This window comes from Desmodus rotundus, chromosome 9 (assembly GCF_022682495.2).
Source record: "Desmodus rotundus isolate HL8 chromosome 9, HLdesRot8A.1, whole genome shotgun sequence".
In the NCBI taxonomy this organism is placed as follows: domain Eukaryota; kingdom Metazoa; phylum Chordata; class Mammalia; order Chiroptera; family Phyllostomidae; genus Desmodus; species Desmodus rotundus.
Window position 1 is genome coordinate 33,530,504 of NC_071395.1, and position 17,445 is coordinate 33,547,948.

At 53.5% G+C, this 17,445-nt stretch overlaps 1 protein-coding gene across 3 annotated transcripts in view; it reads right to left on the reverse strand.

The window, feature by feature from the left end:
- Positions 1 to 547: 547 nt before the first annotated feature.
- Positions 548 to 17,445, reverse strand: part of BLK (BLK proto-oncogene, Src family tyrosine kinase) — a 56,124-nt gene continuing 39,226 nt past the window's right edge. Inside the window, exons 3-13 of one of the 3 annotated variants that reach the window (XM_071222303.1) lie at positions 16,152 to 16,203; positions 14,373 to 14,463; positions 13,153 to 13,251; positions 11,860 to 11,963; positions 9,340 to 9,486; positions 8,793 to 8,945; positions 8,184 to 8,363; positions 6,921 to 6,997; positions 3,994 to 4,144; positions 2,638 to 2,769; positions 548 to 1,908 (exon numbers count right to left, since the gene is read on the reverse strand). In XM_071222303.1, the coding sequence (XP_071078404.1) occupies positions 1,703 to 1,908; positions 2,638 to 2,769; positions 3,994 to 4,144; positions 6,921 to 6,997; positions 8,184 to 8,363; positions 8,793 to 8,945; positions 9,340 to 9,486; positions 11,860 to 11,963; positions 13,153 to 13,251; positions 14,373 to 14,463; positions 16,152 to 16,203 (1,392 nt within the window). In that variant the 3' untranslated portion in view covers positions 548 to 1,702. Of the gene's footprint in view, positions 1,909 to 2,637; positions 2,770 to 3,993; positions 4,145 to 6,920; positions 6,998 to 8,183; positions 8,364 to 8,792; positions 8,946 to 9,339; positions 9,487 to 11,859; positions 11,964 to 13,152; positions 13,252 to 14,372; positions 14,467 to 16,151; positions 16,204 to 17,445 lie in introns of all 3 variants that reach the window. The other 2 variants (XM_045202497.2, XM_024568939.3) reach the window with 2 other exon arrangements.

Sequence of the window (17,445 nt, forward strand, 5' to 3'; positions counted from 1 at the left end):
TCTAAAACTAGCGAGTACCCCACAGGCATGTGCTGCTCTTTGCTCAGTCACCTCTGTTCACACGCAGAGGTGACCTCTCTAGCGAGGTTCTCCCAGCCCAGCACCCCCACCTACTCTGCTGCCACGGTCCCACATCCCCGTCCTGTTACTAATGGGTGGCGTGACCTTGGGAACACCAGGTAATCTCTTTGGGCCTCGGTTTCTTCCTCTGTACATGGGATGGCAATAGTCATACCTCCTTGGGTTGTCACAGGATCAGAGGAGTCACTGCATGGCAAGTTGGTGACTGGAGGTTCAGAGGGGGCTGGGGGGTTGGGCGAACAGGTAGAGCACAAGGGACCTGGAGGGCACTAAGACTATTCTGTGTGATGGTGTGATGGTGACGACATGTCATTACACACTTGTCCAAACCCATGGGAGAGCACACACAACACACAGGGTGAGTCCTCATGGAAGCCATGAGTTAGGTAACAATGATCTGTGAGAATTGGCTAATCATTTGTAACAAACGTACCATACTTTTGCAAGATGTTAGTAATAGGGGAAATGGGGAGGCAGGGGCGAGGGGTAAACGGGTTTTGCTGTACTTTCTGCTTATTCTTCTGTAACTAGTGGCTCAAAAAATAAAATCTATTAGTATAAGCAAAACAAAAAACACATGACAAATGGGGGAGCTTCCGTGAGCAGTGTGGAGTCTCGAATGTTCCTTGGTGTTAGCATCCCATTGTCATCCGCTCACTGTTCATGAGCCTGGTGTGTGCGGGGCTTGCCCATGGCGCTTGTTCGTTGCACGTGTGGCGTCTCCAACACGCGCGCAGCTCCCACTGTCGGTTCTGGCGCTGTGCTGAACGGAGGATCCCAGGATTCAGACCGGGAGGCCAGGGATTTCTGAGGTGAGGGCGCCACCTGCCGGCCCTGCTCAAAGGCAGTGACAGCTGGTCTGAGCAGCTGTTCTGGGTCTGGGGACTTGGTCTCCACCGGAAACCCACGGTCATTCTCGAGTGCCTAGCGGAACCACTCACGCGTCCATGCACGTCATGGGTGCAATGATCAGGCTTGTCACCAGTAACGACACGGAAAAGGTCAGAGCTCGTGACTTTATTACTGAAAAGTCCCAAAGTCCTGGAGCTCAGTCTACGTCAGGGACCGCCTCCCAGAGGCGAAGCCGGTGGACGCTTTTCGGAACCGACTTCTGGGAGACCCAGCTCCGCTTCTGGGGTGGGCGAAAGGGAGCCTCGGGTGGAAGGCGATGCGTGCAGGTGGGAGCAAGGCACTCCCGGTCACCTGTGCAGGGGCTCCTTATATGACAAGCACTTAAGATGTTGTGTGCCAGGCGTGTGCCAGGCACTGCTCTGAACGCCTTGCCTGGGTTAACTACTGTAATCCTCACGAGAAAAATACGAGGTAGGTGCTATCACTGCTCTTCCCGTTGTACAAAGGAGGAAGCGGACACAGCCAGAGAAGGGTGGGACTGCAATTGGATACCCCTCGCTCTGGACCACCCGCCAGGCCGCCTCCAGTTTCATCTAAATAAAGGGCGTACCAGTCCCTCCCAGCCTCTCTGGCCGGTACAGAGCTGGAATGAGAGCCGCGAGGTGAACAGGCCTCGTCAGATCTGCGGTTTGGGCCCCAGGCACACACCATCCCGGAGCTGTGATGTGGGACCGAGAGCCCCGCAGCGCGGACGCGTCCCAGAGCCAGGCTAGGGCTGCAGCTCGTACTGCTGCTCGGTGGCCGTGTTGAAGTCCTCGAGCACCGACTGCAGGAACTCAAAGGTGGGCCGCTCTTCGGGCCGGCTCCTCCAGCACTCGGCGATGACGCCGTGGTACAGCTCCGGGGGGCAGGTGTCTGGGCGGGGCATGCGATAGCCCCGCTCCAGGTTGCGGATGACCTCGGGGTTGCTCATTCCTGGAGGCAGAGGGGACACAGAGCAGGGCTGAAGGGCTGCAGGGGGCCGGTGAGGCACAGACCACTGTTTCCTCGCTCGCAGTTGACCTGGCTGCCTGCCTGGTGCCACCTTTCCACATCCCTTTATTTACTTTTCATTGCCTGGAGAACTTCTGGATAGGAGGCTGTAGATTTCCTCCTTGGTACCAGCAATTCCTTCATGGATGGGACCCCATCTGTCTAACCTGTGGTTGCCTGGCACACAGCCAGAGCCCAGCACTCACTAGGCAGGTGCTCCAGGAAAATGCACCACCCACTGACTAGGACAGACTGCTCAGCTGCCTGAGGCCTTCTGACGTGGGGTGGGGGCTGGAGGTTTTACGGTCAGGGTGGGGCCTTGGGGAGTACACCCAAGGTGTAAGGCCAAGGGAGGGACGACCTGTCCTGAACTGAGAACAAACCAACAGGGAGTAAACGAGTTCAGACTCTGACCTTCACTTGATTCCAGGTCTGGGGGCTGATTGACCCCTACTGGAGGAAGGGGACACAGCCCTGTTGACAAGAGCCATGTGGAGGAAGGGAGCAGAACCCCAGCCCTCAGACTGGTATGCCTGGTTTCTGTCCCCACCACCGAGACTTCACTCGGACGCGTATTTGGGCAGCTCCCGGCACCAGGGTGGGATGTCTGCCGTCACGGCCATCCCAGGACAGCAGGGAGCCCTCGTGCCACTGTGGGATGAAACTGCCTACCTGGGTAGGGTACCCGCCCATATGTGATGATTTCCATCAGGAGGATGCCAAACGACCACACGTCCGCTTTGATGGTGAACACCCCGAAATGGATGGCCTCTGGGGCAGTCCACTTGATGGGGAACTTGGCCCCTGCAGGAAAAGCCATGGTCAGCTTCATGAAGCCGTGACTGACTGCCCCCCATGCCCATCCCCACCCCGCCTCTTCCTGCTCCCCTCACCCCACCACCCTTTTCAGGGCTTGGCCTGCCCTGCGTGACAGAGTCGTCCAGGAAGTCACTGACAGCCACTAGGACACATTGTCCGGCGTGTGCAGACACTGGGGCCACAGTGCGAGAACACAACATGGACACCAGTGTCACCGCTGTCAGCCTGGGCTTCACTGGGAGACCACCACGTGCTTCCACCTGGACACAGGCGGCCCTTTCTACTGGCCCTGGCCTTCTTAATAGCAGGAACTCTTGGCTTGGGCAAGTCACCTGAACTTGGCCCTGCCTCAGTTCATTGTTTCCTGCCAAATGGAATGATGACACATGGCTCGGGTACTTCTGAGAGTCACAGTGAGGAGGGCATTCAAACCCTGCTGCCCCACGAAGCCCCGTGGGTGGCCGCGGTCTGGTCAGCGCTCAGAGCCCATGGCGCCGCTCGCACCTATGCACTCCCACCTCGCCTGGCCTTTCCGGCCTCCCAGCCGGCCTGCAGTCCCCTCAGGGAACCAGCCGCATCGATCCCTCTCTGCATCCACTGATTCACATGCTCAGCTGAGATGGCTCGCTAGCTTGCTTGATAAATGTATGTGACCGCCTCCATTCCTCTTGTGAAGAGGATCTCTACTTCACTTACACCGGCAGAGTGAGCCCGAGGGCTCTGTGGAAACCTAATTCAGGTCTCAGGTTCTGTTGCTCACGCTTCAGAGCAGTGTTTCCTAGAGTGTGCCCTTTGAAACCCTAGTTCTTGGGAAGTTAATAGGCAAGTGGAAAAGTATTGGGGGTTCAAATTAGTGTGGGGGACACCAGGTGAAGCAGATGCGCAGTTTCTCTGCTGTAGGACCCCTCAGGCCCTTCAACAGGCTGGTGGGCATTAGAAATCACCCAGGGGGCGTGGATGGAGTGTGCGGTGTCTCCAAACGCACTTCCTCACACAACACTCCTCAGGAGGCACTAACGCTAGTGGAGCAGTTAGGGAAATGCTGATCTGCCCCGGGGGGGAGGCCAGGGAAGGCTGTGGAAATGCTGCAGCTCTCTGACCTCTTCGCACAGGGCTCTGCTGTGTGGTGACAAGGACAAGTGCAAGGGGGTTTGCGGGTTGGGGAAGGTAGGGCCCAAGGTGTCCCTGGGGTTGGGAGTCTCTGCTCACCCTCTTGGGCAGTGTATTCGTTGTCGATGATCCGGGCTAAGCCAAAGTCACCGATTTTGCAGCCCAAGGTCTCAGACACCAGGATGTTGGCCGCCCTGAGGTCTCGGTGGATTGAATTCATTTTCTCGATATACGCCATTCCTTCAGCAATCTGAGGGAACAAGACACCCAGGGAAGGGCAGCGTGAGGACGTCCATGCAAGGACTGAGCCCATCCACTGTCCCCTACACAGCCCTATGGAGGAGAGGAAGGACCCGGCCCACCCTCACGACCACCCTGTCTACAGCCTTCATCCTCTCACAGTCTGGTAGGGGAAGGAATGCTTGTGTGTGTGTGTGTGTGTGTGTGTGTGTGTGTGTGTTGGTAGGTGCATGGCCGGGGAGGTCCATTGCTACTGGAGAAGAGCATATTCTTGAAGGGAGTAGAAGGATGGCTTCGACTGCTCCCCAGCTGAATAAGCTATGCACCCCTGTCCCCTCAAAGCCCAGAAGGGCAGAGACATCAGAGCTAGGGGCTACCTCTACCCCTCACCCATCTCTCCTCTCCTCCCAAGTGTCTGCAGGGGAGAAAGACAGCAGAATGAAGGCAGGAGAAAGGGGAGGTGAAGGGAGGAGAAGAAAAGGAGGGGGCAGGAGGCAGAGGGGAAGGTGAGGAGGGCAAGGAAAGGGTTTCATTTCCTTGGCCAGTTGGAAGCACTGTTTTTGGAGCTGGGTGCTGGGTTTGGAATCATTGACCCCTGGCATGTTGCTTAAGCTCCCTGGAATGTCACTGGACTGGTTGGAACACAAGGAAAGGGGTCTCCGGGACATGGAGTTGAGGTGAGCATTAAATGAGACACATGGTGGACAACATAATTCAGCACTGCTCCGTGGAGGGCCCTCAAGGATCAGGGGCAGATCCCAATGGAATGGGGACAGGAAAAGTGGAGGAGACTCCGTGTCTGTTTCCCATCACCAGCACTGGGCCGGAACAGCTGTGTGTCCTGCTCGTGTGCCCTTTCACCAAGGCAGCTCACTCAGGCTGTATTCTCTGCACTGCCATTGCTGGACAAGAACCCGAGGCAGACTAGAAAGCCAGTGTGTCGTCTCAGACCTGTGGTGGCATGAAGCCAGCACTGGGATTGATCCCACCTCTCATCTGTTTCCATTTGTATCAGTTTATCCATGGACTCATTCATTCATTCATTCACTCATTCATTCTTTTGCAAAATCATGCCATCAACACGCATTTACTGGTATGGTATCATGGAGACTACAAAACTAAGTACCAAATATCTTATTCTGGACAGCATTTAGCAGTACTCATCCCATTTAAAAATATGGATTGAGCACTACTAGAAATATAAAAAAAAAAAAAGAAAGAAAGAAAGAAAAGGTTTTGTAGGACCCAGATCTGCTTTCAAGGAGAAAAAACCTACTATGCATGGTGCTAACAAGAACATGTGAGCTAAGTGCTCTCTAGCACTTTTCTGTCCAGGAGAACTTGGCTTGGGTCGTGAACATTGATTAGCATTCTTCCAGGTGGAAGAGAGTCAAAGGCATTCTGGGAAGAGAGGCAAAGGCTCACAGGACATTAAGGAGCTGCCAAGTGGCTGCAAAGTAGGACACGTGGGGTCGTGTTTGGAGGGGAGCTTCGCATTTTATCCTGTAGAGCAGGAAAAGGAGCACCCAGAAGGGCATTGAGTGTGAGTGCATGTGTGTGTGTGTGCACACACGTGGTGAGGTGCTAACATGACCAGAACACGGTTTAGAAACTGACCACCTGGGAGGTTCTGACTTTTGGTTTCTTAACCCTCAGCATCTTGACCACACCTACGTATAAACTGAGGTGGCTTTCCCCATCCTTTACCCCTTGGGTGACCCAAGATTTACCCTCGGATTGAATGCAAGACAGGGAGAGTGAAAGGAGGAACAGAGAGAATGGAGTTCACAGGTTTATCACTCTTACGTGGTTGGAAACTGGTTACCAGCACTTTCCGAGGCCATCCCACAGCCTCCTCAAAGCTGTCTGTGGAGAAGGGGTGTGGCGGCCTCAGTTCCTGCACTGATGCTGATAGCAGATAAGGCCAGTGAGGTGGGGAGGGGCGCTGTGGGGTGAGGGGAGGTTTCCTTTCTGTAGCCGGATGTGTGCATGGGTTTACATCTCACAGGTTGACCACAGATTTTCTGCTGAGAGTTCTAGTTTTAACAGACACACACTCCGGGCCACCAGATGGGTTTCCTGCCAGTTAGAGCCGTCAGCTAAAATCTCTGGGGAGGACAGATCCCTCCTCTCCGTTTTCCCACCTCTTACAGAAGGCATTTGTGAGTGCCATCTGAGGAAGAAATGAGGTCACCACAAAGCCCTTGCCTACCACGTTAAATGGAATTCATGCAAACTCTCTGGGTTTTCCACACCAGCATCCATCCTCCCTCTTACTTATTGATAGAACCCACCTCATCTCATCATGGCTGCCCAAAATAAGGACTACATTTCCCAAGCTCCCTTGCAGCTAGGTATGGCCAGGTAACTCGTGGTGAGGAGGATGTAAGAGGAAGTGTAGTGAGTGGCCTCAGGGACATGTCTCTAGGGAGGAGGGTGGGCTTTCAACCCCTTTTACTTCTTCCTGCTGACTGAGAAGAGGAAAAGATGGTGTAGCATGAGCAGCCACCTTGGCCACTCACATGATGCGCTAAGACACCCAGCAGGTGAAAACCACCTGGGTCCATGTGACTTTGAGGGGCAGACCTACCCACCACCCTAGACTCCCCACCTTTAGATGTTTACACATTAAGCCGTTATTACTTTGGGTTTCCTGGCCTTCACAGCCCAGCCTAAATCAGATAGATGCAACCTCAGAATAGTTGATTCTGTTAAGCCACAGGGGAGGGAGCAGAGACTTAGGGGCCTCAGCACTCAGGTCCCACTGCACTTGGTAGCTCACAAACCTGGGCCGACATGTCAATCAGTCTTGAAAGGGACAATCGGCTACCTTCATCCGTCTTCAAGAAATCCAGCAAGCATCCTAAGGAAGGAGATGTTGCAGCTGCACTTATGCAAATGCCCCCACCCTGGCCAGGGCCCCTCCCTGGCGATGCCAGACGCCTCCAGGTATGGGCTGCTCCCTGCCTGGGGCCAGAAGTAGGTGGTGCTGTGCTCGGTCCCTTGTCCACAGAGAAGAAACCCACCCACAGCGGATGGGTGCCTTCTGCTTTATGGAATTCCAGCTTTGATCCCCACAGCACCCCAGGAGGCAGCTGATATGCTCCCAGCCCCTCACGGGAAGTTAGGTTTCAGCCAGGTTCAGGGTCACAAGCCAGGTTGCCCGGAGCAGACCCTGCTCTCTGACTCTAAGTTTAGTGCTCATTCCTGGCATAGCATTCTTGCCGTCTTCGCCCTTTGTTGCTAGAGATTGTGCCTTTGAGCACCAGAATGGAGAGACCCATCCCCTGGATTTGGTGCAGGGGACAAAAGAGGGTCCTTTGTGGCATCTAAAAGCTGGGAGGGACACTCACTTGAGGTGTGGCTAAAAGTTGAGCAGGGAAGCCATTGGGTCCCCAGCTTAATGTGTGGCCCCCTGCATGGTGATGTTTAAGGAACTGTATTAGCATGGCACCTTAGAATCCTTCAGGAAGCAGAGTGTGGTCAGCATCATGGGAGGGGGGAGAAGGAGGTCAAAGGCCGAGGCTGGACCCCAGGCCCACTGCCCCATGAGAGCTTGGCCACGCTGTGGACCTCAGAGGCTATCTCGCCTAACCTCTCTTTTCATGGTGTGCTAAAATGTTCATATGGTTGTAAAAGGTCCCATGACTGGTAAATGGTAGACCTGGGACTCGAACCATCTCTGGATGCCCAGCCTACCCCTCTTTCAACTCATCATGCTCTGTCCTCCCCAGCAGGCATCAAACAATAGCGGGCACAGAAGACATACTCCAAGTGTTCCCGAACCGAGGACACAGCTCTACAGAACCACTGACCTGTCTTGCTTCTCACCTTCCTCTCCTCCCACCCCATGCACATGGGACACCCTAGATGCATGGGACATTGGCTGCTCCATCCAGCCCAGGGCCAGCGATCCCCTGCACAGGACCCCTGGCCAGGCAAACCCACGGCAGCAGATGGGCCTCTGCGTTTTCGGCCCCTGAGCCTGTTCCTTTCCCCTGCCCCTCCCCGCCTGTGTCTGAGGGATGCAGGCCCCCACGGAGCACCACCTCTGGCCATGTACTCGGTCACGATGTAGATGGGCTCCTTGGTGACTACGGCATAGAGACGAACTAGCCTTTCATGCTGGAGGGTTTTCATCAGGTTGGCCTCACCCAGGAAGGCCTCCGGAGACATGGTGCCCTCCTTCAAGGTCTTGACGGCCACCTTCATGTTGTTTTTGTAGTAACCTGATGCGGGACAGGGAATGGGGTGGGGCAGAGAAGGAAGAAGCCATTCAGCAGAGGCTGTGGGAGGTGATCCCTTAACCATTATCCACATAAGCTTCCAGAAGCCATCCCTATGCTGGGGGTGGGGGACTGAGGCTGGATCTACCTGCCCAGGAAGGGGCCCTGGGCTGGAAGGTACAGCTCCTGCGGGTGATAGATGTGCCAGTTTATCTTGCCGGTTGCCAGCCTGTCTCAGCCTCCCTCAGGAAGTTGAGGGACAATATTCTATGCCTCCATCTCTTCATCTGTGAAATGGGTATCACAGCCTCTGTCCCTTCTCCCTCACAAGCCTTTCTGGGGGAAGTAGGAGGCGTTGTGCAAATCCTGAGCCTTCTGTGCTTCAGGGTGCAGGGCGAGGAGAGAGAGGCTCCCGGCATGGCACATACTCACCCATCCAGACTTCGCCAAACTGCCCGGACCCAAGTTTCCTGACCAGCTTGAGAGACTGGCGAGGGATTTCCCATTCATCCTGGGCCCAGGGGTTCTGAGGAGCCAGGCTCACACAGGGTTGGGTTAGCTTGTGGCATAAGCCATCCCCTTTCTCTGCATTAGGGAAGAGGAGATGGGGCTGGAGGTTACCAGAGCAGCCAGACTGGCAGCTTTCCCAGCTGTGCCCCCCACCCCTTCTTGCTAGACCCCCCACCCCAAGTACGTGTAGGTACATGTGCACATATACACTCAGCTCTTTTCACTTGTTTTGCATAAAGCATGGCATAAAGCATTAACCTGCTCTCTCTACCACTGAAAGTACTTGTTACTCTTCAGGTGTCTGAATGCTGATCCAGTAGAAGAGATTAGATACACAGACTTTGAATCACTATGGTGACAGCTGTCAACTCCAAGGTAGCACCAATGATTCTCAATCTTGAGATCTTAGCGATAGAGACACAAGGGCTGCTCCGGCTCAAGCCCCCGCCCCATCAGAGGCCCCTCTTACTAGAGTAGTGCTGCACCAAAGCCTGGAGAGTGGGGAAGGTGATTCGGGGGGAGATGTAATAGCCTCCTTCATCCAGGGAGCGGATCTTATAGTGTTTGATCACCTCCCCCTGGGTGGTCGAGTCCTTCACAGACAGGGAGAAGGCACCTGGAGGGTTAATAAAGACACCTGCATGAGAAGTAAGGCATACAGAGGGAAAAGCAGGCTGGGATCAGGGCTTCATTTCAATACCCTGGAGTCTGCTCTTCATTTTGACCATGGCCATGAGCTGTCTTTTCCTTCCTTTCAACCCCAAGCGCCCTGGAAGCTTCCCTGCCTGCTCCATCTGACCCTGTTCTTGATGTTCCTCCCAGAGTCTTCCAAAACTCCACCAGGGAACCTCAGGACTCTGGAACGGGCAGGACAGTCTCTTGGGAATCATGATGTCCCTCCCCTGGGCACCCGGTCACTGGGACATTTTGCCACGGAATATTGAGTAATGTAGAGCTGTTGGAGGGACTAAAAGGTTGAGTGGTTGATTCCTTCACTCATTCTGGCTTAAAACTGCTGTCTACTGCCACTTGCAACACCAAGCTCAGCCGCCAGCGCCCCTGTCCAGGGAGGAGAGCACAGCCGGCTGTTCCCCAGGGGCTCTGTTCCTGTTCATTCACACGTCTGTGTGCTCTGCCGTCTCTCGGTGTTTGCCTGCAGACAAGGGCTGGCAGACTCTGGGGCTTAAGAGCAAGTTAAGGAGGCATGAGTTCCCAGTGGAGAAACTTCTTCCCATAAATTTGATGTTTTCATAAAATGCCTCTGTCCAGCTCCCTGGGTTCCACACCCCCACTCTTATTTGGGAGACCAGGAAGCTGAGGCCCAAAAAGCAGATGTCATTTGCCCCAGGTCACTCTGCTCCTTAATGGGCAGGCTCAGGGACCCGGGGGTCCTGCCAGAGGGAACTCCCATGGCGAGTAGTACCACCCTCTCCCGCCAGGTGTCAGGCTTGGACACCTCTTTTTCTGGGTGTGGACGCTTGATTTTCGGATGTGCGGTTCATCTATATAGACATCTGTTCTTTCCGCTCAGACCACCACTCTATCTCAAACCCCTTCTCCCCTCCCATCTCCCTTAACCTCCTTTCTCATCACCTACTTAAAAAAGGATGCTGAGAGGCCGTGCGCCCCACTGGGGTGCCGTGCCGGGGCCACAGCCCACACCAGGTCTGCAACCTCAGCCCCAGCCGCATGCTGCAAACTGTCTCCCCTACCTCGTGCGGGGTAGGAGCAACTTTGCCTCAGTATTTAAGGACCTGAAGAGTGGCTCCAGTGAGTGCATTCATCCTCGTACCACTGGAGTGAGGAAAAGGGTTTTTCTCCCCATTTCCTGCACCCTGCATGTGGGAACTCGAAGTAAGCCAAAGAGACCCGCTCTCTTCCAGCAGAGCCTCTGGACAAGCTCATAATTTAGGGCCCCTCACTCTCCCAGGCTCATCCAAGGGCCTGTCTCTGGTATCTTCCTTTACAATTTGTTATTTTTCTCAAAGGGGACCTCCAAGTCCTATCGGCTTCAGGTTCACAAAATCCGGACCCCTGCCCTGCCCCCCGACTGCACTGGGGACACAGGCTGAGAGCCCAGAGACTGAGATTTCTTAGCACCGGAAAGACCACCTGCTTTTGGACTGCGAAACTGGTGGGCCCTCACATAAGTGTCAACACAGTGAGGCTTGAGAAGCTAAGAGACAGCCTGGAGGCCACAGGGGGCTGGAACACACTCCCCCTACTTCTGAGTTCCTCCCCCATCTTGCAGCCACGAGGTGTGGCCTCCAGTGCAGACAGAGGGGTCTTGCTTTGGAGTTCTGAGGAGTGTGTGTGTAGACGTGTGTAGGGCTAGGTGTTGGAGGTGATGATGCCTGGCCGTCCTACAGCCCCAGCTCCCTCTGGCCAATGCCCATCTTGGCCTCGCTTCCCATGGTGGGCAAGGACAGGAGGAGGGACCCACCCTTAGAGAACCCCTTCCTCCTCCACATTGAGGTTGGGAGTTCCTTTCCCTCCAGAGGGCACCTTAGCCATAGGCAATGATAAAAACATCATTTCCATGACATGATATTTGGGATTTGCTTCAAAATAATAAGAGTAGGTGGGAATATACATGAAACAAGATGGGCTGAGTTAAACATAGTTGAAGCTGGGTGTTGGGTACAAGGGGTTCCATTATATTAGTCTCTCTGTTTCTGTATGTTTATTTGAAATATTCTATAGCCCCGGCTGGTGTGGCTCAGTGGATTGAGTGCCGGTCTGCAAACCAAAGGGTCGCTGGTTCTATTCCCAGTCAGGGTACATGCCTGGGATGTGGGCCAGGTCTCCAATGGGGGGTGTGCAAGAGGCAACTACACATTGATGTTTCTCTCCCTCTCCTTCTCCCTCCCTTCCCCTCTCTCAAAAAGTAAATAAATAAAATCTTTTAAAAAAATAAATGAAATAAAATACTTTACAACATAGGTGCTGGCGTTCGCCTCCCACTGCACTGGCAGCTGCCCATGCTTACCTTTGCTGGTTTCACTCTCTCTAATAAGAAAGGAGCCCACGTTATTGATTGGAGCCAGAAGCTGCCTCTCGGCGTCTTTCCGGCTAATTGACCTAAAGAACCACCTGGAGAAGGACAAAGGCAGGCAAGCCTCAGAGGGTGGCCACGCTCCTCAGAATATTCTTATCCAAACCTCCCTCCTAAGCTGTCCCTCTGTCCCCAAGAAATATAATACATGTTCCTGCCCCAAGTTAACCTTGAACCAAATTAACCTTTGATCCATGAAATGCCTCTTTGTGCTTGTGCTCCCTTTTCTTCTCACTTCTGGGAAGTAAGTAAGTCCCACTTCTGGACTTACTGTTTTCTTGAAATGAAACAGAAACATTATTTGGGTGCCTTTGTTAATTTCACTGTGGGAAAAGGCACCCAGCCACCTACTCTCAGAGCACACCCTCCTTGGGGTCAGGCTTCTGAGGGAGACTCTCAGAGCACCATTCCCCCCATGTGCCCCTGAGCCTGGGCTGGTCAGTGTGGAAGTGTCCCTTGGTCTTGCTTGCTGTTCCAGGGAAGGGCACAGGGCCGGAGGTGCCGGACAAGGACCCCTCCCAAGGGCTACTACCATCACTACATGAGGGACACCAGGTGAGGCCACCAACCCGGTTCCTTCGCTTTGCTACTGAGTTTGACAGACTCCGAGTTCCTTCAGGGAGGAGCCACATCTTACTCATTTTACAGCTTCCCCAGGCCTCAGACAGAGCTGGGCCCTGGAGCCTGTTTGCTCAACGTCGTGTGTGAGTGAATTGATGACCGAGGCCCACGGCAGACCTTCCTGATGCTGTTTGGAAGTGGGTTATGAGAAGGCTGCTCCTCTAAAAGCCAGTCCTGAACGAGGCTACCATCCTGGGAGCCCCCTCCCCCACCACGTCCAAGCCCCTGAGTCCTGCCCACTGGAGGCACCGGAGGAGTGGGAGCTAATCACAGCACCTCCTTGTTAGCTTGTGCGACCACAGGACATCGGGGATGTTTCTGTCCAGGGAAGCCAGGCAAGGGGCAGTTCCCATTTTACAGATGGGAAGAGCAGGGTGCTCACAGAGGAGCGACTTCCTTGTATTGCACAGCAATTGAAACATTGTCCGGGACAGCAGAAAAGCCTTCCCCAGGAGCTCTAGCTCCCTGCCCCTTTCCTGCCCTTTCCTGCCCACTCCACACTGGGCTCACTCTTTAGCCACTGTCTGCCCCCCCTGCACAGCAGCCCGCAGAGCAGAAGCAGCGAGCGCGCCTCTGCATTGACAGCCCTTCCCTCTGTTCACCTACTTTTCTATTTCCAGGGTCTCTACTCGGGCCACAAAGTTGCTGGGCACGTAGCCTTCTCTTCCTGTGATGAGAGACTTGGCCAACCACCAGTCTCCAGATCTAAGGGCAGAAGGGAAAAATGAAAATGAGGTGCTGGCTCAGACGGGCCTCTCTCTGGGGCAGCTCACAGCCCTCCATGCCGTGGTCTCATCCCTGCCAAGGCAGAGGGTTCACAGAGGCAGACCGTCTGGCAGATGAGAGCGAACTAAAGCAAGTCACTCAGTGACAGGAGGGCTCTCCGGGCTATTTGTAACTCACTGGTGCTCCCTCCAGGGGAGGAAGGGATGGCACAGCCCCCGGGGGGACGCTTTGTCCAGACAGCCTGACCAACCCCTGGAGCCCCCGTCTAATAGTGAATAGTTTTCCTCTTGTTTAGTGGGCACCTTTAGAATGGGGTGAGCAAATCGGGACGGGACAGGAAAGCCAAAACAGAAGGGCTGCTGACAAGAGGAGGAATGGGGAAGGCTATGGAGGGTCAAAGGGTCAGGGTTTTCATGCTTTTAGCTCAAGGTCATCATAGAATTTCAAGAACAAAGTGGGTCCTCAGGACTCTACAGGACAATCCAGGTGTTTGAAATCAGATTCTGGAGGTGTTTCTGAGAAGGAACAGTGGAAATAAACTACAGTGGATTTTATAAGTTGAATCCCATGCCAGATCTCATCTGGCAAAGGAGACAAATATGGACACAACTGACTCCAGCACAAAGCTGTGATGAAGCGGCTAGGCAAGTGCTGTGGGTGTCAGGAGGGCTGCATGGAGGAGGTGACGTTATCAGTGGGCTTTCAAGGAAGAGTAGGATTTTAAAATTAAATTCATTGGGGTGACATTGGTTCATAGGATCATATAGGTTTCCATTATACATTTCTGTGATACAAGATCTGGATGTTGCACTGTGTGCCCACCACCCCAAGTCAAACCAGAAGAGTAGGATTTTGACAGCAGAGTAAGAAACCACCTTACCAGGATGACTTTGGAAAGGCAGGTGGAAAGAAGATGGTTGGGTCAATACAGAAAATGCTGGGTAACCCGGCTTGAGGCCAGGCAATGGAGTGAGTGTTGTGGAGGCAGTCAGAGAGAGCACGGTGGTCTGGAGAGAGGCAGCTGTGCAGATGGGTGGGAGTCCTGCTCTGATGCGAAGCTGCAGAGACCCCTGACCACGAGGCAGCATTCTGGAACTTACTCTTTGAGGATCTGCAGCTTCTCCCCTTTCAGCATCTGCAGGTCACGGTCATTCACTGCCATGTAGTCATACAGCGCCACCACGAAATGCTCTTCTAGAGGGAACAAGGAAGAGATGGCCACCACTCGGGCCCACTGGGCTGATGGTAAGGGCTGAGCTAAGCCTGTACAAGCCATCTTCTGGCTACTAAGAGGGTCAGGAAAAGGCAGGGACAAAAGGGGAGCCAGGGTGAGCCTTCTCACTTGCTGATGCAAAAGAAGAAATTTCTATCTGGTGGACTGACTTCCTGACCTTGATGCTGGGACCAAGGACATACTGCCCCTCTGAGCCCATCGGATCTTCCCTTCTAGACCCCACATAGAAACCCTAAGGCCTAAACGGGGTGACTGTGTGAGGGAGTCGATAGCCAGGGGTCTAGGGAGACCAGCAGACCCAAGTTTGGAAACCAGAGTTGGCTGATTCCATACTCCTGGAGGCATATGAGCTCCTGTCTCCTGCTTCTTCACCTGTCCCTTCCAGCCTCTATCTCAAAGGGAGAAGTGGTCTTGGAACGTGGCAAGCCTAACTCAGACCTGTAGCCATGTCCAGGGCCCCATCATGGTGCCTCTGGCTGGCAGTGCCCCGGCTTGCTAGCGGTCCCTAGAATGGAGGTGGAGAGAGGGCTCTGGAGCTTGGCACGGTGCCATTCAAGCGACCACTGACGGCAATAAGGGCTTTCTGCACTGCTCTGGGGAGCTGAGAGCTGCCTGGGAAAGGTCACCTGGAGACCACCTGGCTCCCTGGGAGAGGATGACTCAGCTTTGTCACGAATGCTTGGTGTGACCTTGGGCTAGTCACCTTCCCTCGGTGGGAAGAGGGGGTTGGAACAGATGACAGAGGTCCTTCTGGTGCTGAGATTCAAATTCTTGTGCCAAAAGTAGTTTGTTTATTTCCTTCCCCTGGGCTTCCTTCCTGGAGATATGACCTCCTGTCAGGAAGTGAAGAATGGCCCCTGATGCTAATTAATTGGAATCTGCCACAGGATAAGCGACACCAGGTGAGGTGTCAGTGCCTCCCGCGTGAGTGAATTAATGACAGAGGCCCTGGCTCGTGGAGGCTGGCCTTCCCGGTGCTGTGTGGAAGGGAGCTATGAGGATGCGAGGTGTTCTGCTCCCCTGCACGCCAATTCAGGATGCAGCCACCATCCTGTGAGGCCCTCCCTCCTGAGGCCCGAGGCCCGAGCCCCTGACCCAGTAAGGCCGAGGTCAGTTGCTCTGTTACCTCCACAGTCCTGCCCATGAAGTGCTAGTGGAGCCTGGGGACAAGGGAAGGTGGCAGCGGTGGTAAGAAAGTCAGTAGAGGGCTTTGGAAAGTGGGCAGGGACTGTGAGGAACAAGACCGAGGGCTGGGAGCGAGGATGCAGAACTACACACACCCTTTGAGGTTGGGACTAGATCTTCGAAAACCTGGGCTTAATGATGCTGTTTGTATTCACTGTAATTGTCTTTTTGTGCTTATTTATAGTTTGTAAAGTCTTTAAAGAAATATCCACCCAGGTTCAGGTACACTAAAGGAACCAGCGCCTGGATGCTGGAGAGGCCCCCAAGGGTGAAGCTGGGACAGAGCTGACCCCAGGCCTACCTGCTCCTCCCTCATCCTGCCCAGCCCTCCAACCCTAGAGGGCCCTGCCCCTTCCTCTCCAGTAAGCTGCTCCCACTGAGTCCCCCTTCTAAATGGACAAAGTCTGGGCCTGTAGAGTTGCTCTGTGGGGCCTCAGCTTCCAAAGCAGCCCCTTCTTACCTTGATCTGGGTGTGTGCCGGGAGGTGCAGGAGCCAGGTGGTTAAACACGACCTGGAACAGAAATGTATGCCCTGTGCATTAGTTCAGCACCCCGCAGCCTGGGCAGGGCCTGCTGGGCGGCAGGCGAGTCTGCTGTGAGTTGGCACAGGAGTTTGCACAGGTGACTTCTATTCCCCAGGTACCAGTGCCTCTTGAACAGCCCCTGGAACACCTGCCATCTCTGCCCAGACCATATACACGTTTAGAGGAGGGGTATGTAGTTAGGGATACCCCAACTCTGCAAGAGGCAGCTGTGGAATGGGGGCTGGGGGTGGGGGGAAGTGCCCCATCACCTGGCTTAAAATCCTGGCTCTGTCATTATGTGATGAAGTTGCAAAAAGGTGTTTGTTCTCAAGGAAAATTATTTAAGCAATGTATTTCCCTAAAACTCAACAAATATATTCCTAGTATATACCCTGTCGAGGAACTTTTGCATATGTGTAGCAGGAAACATAGACAAGACTGTTCCCAGACGAAATACATAATAATACATACTAATTACAGAAAAATTCATCAAGCGTGTAAATCACCCCTCTGCCCAATGACCGAAGAACAGATAGATTAGGGCAGTGAAGTCCTCCACAGCTGTGGCAGTTAATGAGTTATCGCTACACGCATCCACACGGATGAAGCTCACAATGAAAAACGTAGATCTAAAACTCAAGTGTCAGAAGAATACCTGCCTTTGGCTTCATTTGATTTAAAGTTCACCATATGCAAAATTAAACGGCATAGTGTTTAGGGATATATGCCTATGGAATAATACAAAAAAGGCAAAGCTAAGGAATAATAAGCACATTCAGAACAGTGGGGCCTCGGCTGAGGGGCAGACTCGGGGGACAGCAGAGACCTTCAGCAGGACAGGTCACTTTCTACTTCTGAAGGTGGGAGGGGCTGCACCAAGGGTTCCTTTCATTCTCCTTCTTCCAACCTGACGTATGTGTCAGAAGTAATCTTTTTTTGTATTCCATATTTATTAAACAGTTTGGAGTAGCATTTCACAAAGTGGTACATATAGCATGGTTCCACTGAAAATATCAATACACAAATGACTCACGGAAACAATGTCTGCGGGCAGGAGCTCTGCCACGCTAATTCCGGTATCATTGGCCGGGAAGGTAATGAGCATTTATAATTCTTCCCCCATAAATAATATGTATTTTGTGACTTTTTAAAAGTTAGAAACATTCCAAGTTCTACTACTTATTAGCACATAACTTTGAAGAAATTCCTCAATCTAAGTCCGATCTACTC